This window comes from Guyanagaster necrorhizus (genome assembly GCF_019112545.1).
Source record: "Guyanagaster necrorhizus MCA 3950 unplaced genomic scaffold BT62scaffold_69, whole genome shotgun sequence".
Classification (NCBI taxonomy): Eukaryota; Fungi; Basidiomycota; class Agaricomycetes; order Agaricales; family Physalacriaceae; genus Guyanagaster; species Guyanagaster necrorhizus.
Genome location: NW_025064948.1, coordinates 140,549 through 148,763, shown reverse-complemented (window position 1 = coordinate 148,763; position 8,215 = coordinate 140,549). Strand labels below are relative to the sequence as shown.

The 8,215-nt window shown below is 47.7% G+C and overlaps 2 protein-coding genes and 1 non-coding gene across 3 annotated transcripts; all 3 read right to left on the bottom strand.

The window, feature by feature from the left end:
• Positions 1–633: 633 nt before the first annotated feature.
• BT62DRAFT_938916 (uncharacterized protein) lies at positions 634–1,445 on the bottom strand (the record flags this gene model as incomplete). The annotated part of the gene is made up of 1 exon (XM_043187620.1): positions 634–1,445. A coding segment is annotated over exon 1 (510 nt), but the record flags the coding sequence as incomplete, so codon positions are not given.
• Positions 1,446–2,330: 885 nt separating this feature from the next.
• On the bottom strand, positions 2,331–2,404 carry BT62DRAFT_t206. Its single transcript has one exon. It is a non-coding gene; the product is annotated as a tRNA-Ile (tRNA).
• Positions 2,405–5,031: 2,627 nt separating this feature from the next.
• On the bottom strand, positions 5,032–7,258 carry BT62DRAFT_1013848 (uncharacterized protein; the record flags this gene model as incomplete). The annotated part of the gene is made up of 11 exons (XM_043178121.1): positions 5,032–5,114; positions 5,163–5,317; positions 5,368–5,503; positions 5,563–5,683; positions 5,748–5,815; positions 5,848–5,925; positions 6,047–6,218; positions 6,269–6,361; positions 6,543–6,917; positions 6,990–7,105; positions 7,162–7,258. The coding sequence occupies 11 exons, from the start codon at positions 7,256–7,258 to the stop codon at positions 5,032–5,034; spliced, it is 1,494 nt and encodes a 497-aa protein (XP_043033047.1).
• Positions 7,259–8,215: the final 957 nt, after the last annotated feature.

The window sequence follows — 8,215 nt, the reverse complement described above, 5'->3', positions numbered from 1 at the left end:
GAGTATCAGAGTCTCCATCGTGGGAAAGGTTCCAGGCAGAGTTAACTGATCCAGTGAGGCGGCAGGATGGTCCTTTATGTAGTGGATCACTGCCAAAGAACTGACATTTTCTGTAAAGGCCGTGAGATGATGAATATTTTGGATGACCTCTGGGTAAATGGCCAAAAACTCGATGGAACAGGCGGATCGCGCCTGAAAATCTCGAAGCGAATGAATATCGGCATCATCCTCATTTGATATGAAGCCCGGACAATAACCAAATTTTGTCAGCGATGGAGTACTAAGAGTGTCCAGTATCCTCGCATCATTGACGGTCAGGCACTGGAGCTGTTCCATTCGAACGGGTGACAGATTTCCAGAGTCCTGAGGTCTATTTGGTTCGTTGAAACACAGGATAACAATTTCGATCTGGGCAATCTACCAAATGTCCGCCAAACGACACAATGTTACTGAAAAATGTGTAAGGAAGCTAGAATTCAACGGCATCTCGCAAACCTCCAGCGTCTCGACATCCGCGCATCGAAGAGACGGTGCCGAGGACAATGCATTTGTGCTGAAGTGCGTTGCTTCATAGGCAGAAACGTACAACTCCTCCAACAAAGGAATATTTCCTGATACAGAGGAAAGTTTCACCAGGTCCTTTGATCGTGTAAGGATGTCCACCATTTTCCACAGCGCGCATTTTTCGAGGACCATATCAAAGACACGACCACCATGGTCGTAGCCCTTGGAGTAGCCGCCTTCATGCCAGTGAACCCTTATTGCTACCCACAACGGATGCTCTTCAGAATGACGAAAGTGGTAGGCTAGGATATCCGCCGAGTGTTGCGTGTATGGGGGTTTCAAAATGACAACAGACCATAAGACGGGTGAGGTCGATACAATGTCTCGCCAACATCCACAGACTTGGCTCAGAGGCCACACGCCCGCGGTGACATCGAGGCTGTTCTTGGGACGACGAATAGCCCAAGAGAATATCTCCAGAAGAATGTCACTTGGAAGACGACGGATAGGCGACAGCAGTCCTTTGCGCCTGGAAACTGAACGCTCGAGCTGCTCTTTTTGGTGTATCAGCAGGGTGATTTGTTTCTCCAGACTGAGGATTTCACGTTCAAAGGTATCGATATGCTCTTCGATCGAGGACACGTCTGGCTCCGTGTCAGCATCCAACAAGGGCCTTTTCCTACGAAGGAGCAGTGTTATTAGGTGTTCAGGTTCAGCCTCGAAGGCCTGTGGATAAAGAGACTCCAATGCCAACATGCTGAAAGCGTAACAAGCTGAAGAATGGCCAGGGGGTCCATTTAGTCTGCTTGAAAGCCAGTCAGCCTACTCACTGTTTCGGAACGGCGTCAGCTACCGGTAGGCGTGGACAATGAAAATTTTGAGACTCGGAAGTGAGGGAGGACACCAGTGAAAATGAGGACGGGAACGCTGTCCTGCTCAATGGTGGTGGTGGTGGTGGTGATACCGGCGCAATGTCCCGGGTCCATAGTACTGGAGTGTCGGATGGAAGGGCGATTGCCGGGCGGCGTGGGTCACAGCTTGAGTCCTTTCCTGTTCTGAGTTGCACTTGGTCGCATTTCTCCTGGTCCTGCGGTTGTCCTTAAGGGCTCGCAGAGAACAAGTTGTTCATTCGTATTAAGTGTGAAATGCGTAGGAAGTCCACGGAATCATGGTATGCAAGATTGCGATGAAGAAACTTGCGATCATCTGATGAGGTATTCCTGCTGAGGGACTCAGAGCGAGGAGCAAATCTATACTTCTGTGGTGAGACCCAGGATGCCATGAAAGTCGAGGTGAAACTCTGGAAGTTGAAAATTAGAGGGGAAGAATTTGCCCAAGTCAAAGGATAGTCGTGTGGAAAGACAGGCTTTAGAATCAATATGCAGGGGCGGCGCTCCGGCAACGAACTTTTCGAGAATGGTTGTGCAGATGTCGTGAGTCCAAATAACTCCAATGGTCAAATTATGGAAGATGAGAGGCTTCGGGTGTATACCTAAATCTTGCTGCTACTTTCCTTATTTCTGTGCAGAACGGATGGACTTTTATAATCCTAAGTGGGTTTATATATCTCGCCGTATTTCTAAAACAGGCTTCGGTTATTTTTATGGCTCTTACAGCTAATGGTACAAGTACGTTAATGAAAGGTAGAAGGATTATGACTTGCAAAAGAAACAGGGACCACTTGCCTCAGGCGAGAGTGGCAAGACCAACTGCTGCCACTGACATTCTCAAAGAACTTGCATACAAGAAAACCTGTAACAACCCCCTTAGGTACACGAAGTTCAAAAAAAGAAAAGAACATATGGTTAACGTATCTCATCATGGACAGAGTTGACCCAGGCTCGAACTGAGCACCTTCCGTGTATTAGACAAATGCTATAACCCACTATGCCACCAACCCTTAAAAATAGCTCCATAGCCGATCTATAATATTATTTTGTGTCTGTTCTATAACAAGCCACGTGCGTGTGATGGGACTGCCCGTCCGGAATTAACCAACAGCTGCCTGGGCTCGCTCCATGTCGATCTGAAACGTTGGTTTTGTGGATTGGAGGAAAGAACGAATTGTGCTCCCCATATTTCCAGATCGAAAACTAACTCGGACCTCGAACCGAAGACAGATCGAGGAAATGCTGGTATCAACGTGATACTTCCTACACCCAATCCCGAGCCGCTTGATATTTAGAGAAAGTATATCTTCTTTCAGTTACTGAGCTGGGCGCCGAAGTCGAAGAGATAGATGCACAGTCCCCCAGCTAACACGGACCCGAAGGTAACGAATCCGGGGCCGGTCAATCCTAAGCGTCAACATGAACCGATGGGATCCGGACAGCCAACCGATGAAGATGCCCCATCAAAGAGAGCTCGACGAGGAGAAGGAAGAAAGTATTTCCTCAGCTGCACTTGCTATTAGTGCACACGCGATACGTCGAAGCGACTCCCCTACTAGTAAGAAGGGGAAGCCGAAGATCTGCGTCTAGCGAATTCACCCACTTGCTTCAGAATGTTGCGAAGTACACGATTGGGTAGGTCCCCCGTAACCGGGAAAAACGAACTAGAGCGTTGCCCCACAGACAGCGGAGAATGGAACCAGCACTAAGTATAATTGTAATCAGACCGTTCAGAGAATGACCATGGAATAATTGTTGTTTCAGAAGGACATCCTGATACGCATTGCCTTGCAGTGGGAAAAATGATTCATGTGATCCCAAAGGCAAGAAGGAGTATGACGATATAGTTATTATCGGAACTCACTTCAAAAAGAAGTTTGCCATAAACTGGAAAGAGGTTACAACAATATCAACAAGCACCAAGATGCAGTAACAACGAACCAGATCACTGGATTTGATCTTTAAGGCTATCTTGGGGATCGCACAAGCTACCCGCGGCTGATTGAAGGAGATAGATTTCGAGAATGCAAGTCACGGTGATGATGGTGAAAGATAAGTGATGTCATGCGCCCAATGCGCAGTGGCCAGGGGCTTTGGCAGTAAATTGGACCTACGCCGGACCCTGTTTCTACCCTGCACTGATGTTGAGATGATTTACAGTAAGCTAGCTCCCCGGCCGACTGCCCATCGAATGTGCTATGTTACAATATTTCAAAGAGAAGAATTGTTGGCATAATAGGCTTGACTAACCAAGTTTATCCCTCAGGAAATAAATAATCTTTTACTTATGTTGAATGGTGTGGGTTATGTCTTCGGTGATGGATCGGAGTCGATTAGGATTTCACATCTTCAGTTTCGAGACGACGGGGAGCACTATGGTTGGAATGCTTTCAGTATTCACCACGCTCGCTAGCGATCGTCGCCTCCATTTCGGTGGTGAGTGCAAAAATCGAACAAGGATACAACATATATACAACCCAGTAGATGTAATGACAACGAACATCCAATATGACTGCTCATATACATATGCCGGCGCCGACGGGGTCGATAGGAAAAAGAGGAACAGAAAAGTTGTAGATGAATCAAACTGCCAGCAGCGAAAGCAAGAGGTTGGTTCGTTGTTAACGTAATGTATCGTGAGGAGCGTGAAGACGGTACCTTACAAGATCGACTACTAAACGCAGGTTAGAAGTTTACGAATAGTATCCGCGAGCAGCTCAGGACCAAGGATGCTCAGCTGAGATAGGACCTTTTAGACCAGAGAGAAGGCTACATGCGGAAACGCTATCACAAGAAAATGAAGGAAAGGAAAAATAATTTACCTCTGATGCATTTAAGTTATCTCCACGCCAAAGTTTGTGATCTCATCACCGTATACATACATGGCACGGAACTTGAGCCTGTCGACGAAGGACCGGGGTAAGAAGACTATGTTATTGAGAAATCGAAAGGAACGACTTATGTGATTATATATTCATGTCATCATTGATAAACGCTTTCCCTGATTACGGGCATATGTGGAAGGTCCATTCGCGAGGGAAGAAGACCTACTACAACTAGGATTCAGTTTCATGCGTACGAAAGACCAGAGTAAATGATTTATGCCGAGTCACCGAGGGCCGCTTCATCCTACATATGTCAGAAGTCCAAGAACGGCTTTCGGCCTGCCTGAAAGGGATACCGGACATGTCCTCATCGACCAGGGCGATTACGGCTGAGGATCAGCTGCTCCGCTGAGGTGAACGGGGCTCGGCGGCGATGACTCTCAATCAAAATGTGGCGGAAAGCAAATGTTTTCCAAGCTGTGAGAAACAAATTGACCTCCACAAAACCGGAGTCTCTTGTATCTATAGATCATCAAGGTTCATTAAGCCGTATGTCTGAGACTCCGAGTGCAGGCATGTGAAGGACCGAGTTGGTAAGAATGAAGAGTAATGTGTCCACCGTATGGTAACAACACGTGGCCGCCGGTAATATGGAGAATGCTGAGAACCGGATGATCATCAACGAAGACAGGTGACCGACCGGGCAGTGATGTCATCATGTACTCGGAAATGCTTTACGGACTTTGTACTTGGTGGGAGGATCGAAAAGATAGAATGACGCACAAGAGCACAAGGCACTTGCTGAGTCAACGTCATTGGCTCTCTAATGTTAGGACTGGGGAATTATCCAGAGAGAATAGCGTAAATATAGCGTTCGCTTGGAGGGCGCTGGGGACTGAGTTGATCAGTCAACGTTGTAGACGGACCAAACTAAAGTACGTACCAGTGAACATCAAGTCAACAATGACATACGATTGGTACGACTGAGTTAGGAGAAATGAGTATCCATCATCCCGATAACCGAAAAGGAACGAAACATCTCCACTAGTCGACATTATCGGAGATCCCGCGAAGAATTTAAGCATGGATATCGTGCGACTAAGCATTACTGCTATCAGTGACTGTCGCATCCAGCTCAAGGTATGTACCATGCGAACACGCGCTCGCGTAAGCACCGCTGGCTTGCTGGTATTGATGTACCTGACACAAAGCCAACAATGGTATTATGTCGACAAATACTCGCTCGTTTTCTTTTATGAAACGCAAGTATGATTCCCCGGATGCCTGACTTTGTAAAACAACAGGCCTTCCGAATCAACCAAAAACTCATTCAGATCGCCGACAGAAAGGAGGGGGGGTAGCTCGCATAATCGTCGACGATAGGTCTTCGATTACACGGAGCAACCTCCTGGCAAGAAGACTGATAACGCGCTGGAATGCATTCAGAAAGGTATCATTTCGAGCCTAGACCTTTGGATATATTGGGCATCCTAAGTCTACGACGAAGAATTGATGAACTCGAACCGACCTTGCGAGCGTAGACAATGGGCGCATATTCAAAGAAGCAACGCCAAAACCACTTCTTGTCATGCATATCTAAAACATATTCAATTTAGAGGGGCGCGAACTCGTCCGTACAAGTAACTCAACCCCAACGGGACCGAGTTTCAGCGAAACGAATGGGATGTCCCGTGATTGAAGCAGAACTGTAAGTTTTCATCATTTCAGATCGACACCCAGAGATATAAGGCGCTGCCTAGACCCTATGATTATTTATCACAAGTCCAAAGTATCAGCAACAAATTGAAGACAAAAGCGTATACTTACCGCTCACACGCTCACAACCAAATATGAGGGCGACAAAAGAGCGGAATATATATTGAATAGCCGGCCTTTTCACATAGGGGTGGAAGCGAGCAGACTTTCCACGTCCCGCAGGTTGCTCAATTGCGCAACTATCGAGGACCGGACCGGCACTAGCCGATGCAATGTTTGTTTCCTAGTCCGTCTGTGTTGGACTTTGAGAGATGAGCTCGTGACCATAGTTACAAGGGTAAGGTATGTCCACGAGCGAATGGTGTGAAAACAAATTCGATCGCGTCGATGAAGGGTGCCAATGAGAACAGCCTCCGCGACAATATCCTAAACGGCGGTCTGCGCGACTTAAACCCCCTTCGTCTCTTCTCCCCCAGGGTGCATCTGCATTAGACCACAATTATTCAAGTCTTGCTGGGTTATGAAGTACGCCGAAGATCACCCAAGGGGCCCTTCCGCTTCTGTTCTCTCGTCACTCCCTGCCGTTCCCTTGTCGTGCTATATCCACGCTGCATCCCTCGATCGCATGCAAATGCACCAAATGCGTGGCAACCCCCATGTAATAAGTAGGCGCAAAAGAATCAGTATGCAACCCTGCAGAACCAAGGCTTATGATACGAGCCGCCACATTCAGGGCAACGGCTCTTGACGAGACAACCCAACTTGGTAATTGCCACCGGAGCAAGAGGAGGATGGGCGGCCCAGCAACGATTTCAGCATTAGAAGTGTCTCCCAATCCCGAACTTATAAGTCCAACCCAAATACCGAGGAAAACGGGTCCGATGAGGTCAAAGTGGCGGGCGGGTGTCACAACAACTCGCAAAGCGTCGTTTAAGTCCGTTGTTAGAGAGGCGATGGAACGGGGAAAACGAGGGGGAGAGAACTATTTGCTATGGCTTCCATGAGATGGTTTGAAACATTAGATTTCAAAGATCGCCGCAGTATGAGGATCGACCAGCGCTTCTACCGCGATGCAGGCCAAGAAAGCTCTAAATAGCCCAAGCCAGCGCTCGAAATCCTTCAAGTCCAAAAGTCCAAAAAGTGCTGATTCAGCCAGCAGCATCAAACCGACTATCGAAAGCGAAGGAGAAATGATTTCGAATCAGTCCAATGGCATAAGGGCTAACCGATACACATAAACCTCACCTCACGGCTATGGCTCAACAACTCCTTCACACCATTGGCGATCAATTCGCACCACGACGAAAAAGCCATCCAGAGCATAAGCGGGCGCTGTCAAAGGATATATTGGCAGTGGCAGACGCCGGGAGACCTTGGCCGTGGTAGACCATACTTCGGATCAGGACCTTGGTGGTGAGAACACGAAGACATACCACCGACTATTGTTGGAGCGTGGGTAAGGAGGCGCTTCCGAGTCCGGAGTCGGTGACATGATGTATCCGAAACGAACATTTTTCTTTCACCTTCGTACGCGTCCAATTGATCGGAAGCTCCCTTGAGTCACCAGCTCCGCGCCGATCAAGGCAATATCATACGCATCCTTCCATTCTGCCCAAACGTGAAGGACACTCCACGCGTACGAAAATTTAAGGAACCAATGTACCAGTAGGTAGATGATGGCGATGGGTCGAAAATTCCAGTCGAGACGTCAAGAGAGTGTTGGATTGAATATAGCAACAGATTGATGATGATGATGATACAAGACCAAGAAAATTACGTCGTTCGTGAGGGTGAACAAGTACGAATTACGGAGAAAACGGAGATGGATGTGTATGACTCGAATGAATGACAACATGGTGGCAGCCCGATGGCATGGTTACTTTCTCCGATATTTGACAAGCGGCCTATACTTGAAGAGAGCGCGTGATATGAGGACGGAACGGGGACGATGAATGTACGTTCTTTCACCGGTAGACATGCATGTATGAAAGACACGGGTAGATGTAATAGATTCCAGAATCATCCCGGAACAGCTTGGCCCACGCTGTGGTTCTTGATCTATCAATTACAAAATCAGATGCTGAACCAAGCAAAAAAAATTTTAAGTACTTGGGACTTGGTGCTGTAAGTTATCCTGACTGTCGGCCCGCGACATGCGGAATGTCTTGCCCCGCGGGATAATGAGCGTCATTTTTAACGTCGTCCGTACTGAGTCCACTGTTGGGAAGTCCAACGACTGGCTTGGGATGATTCAAGCTGCTATACTTACAGCCGCACCGT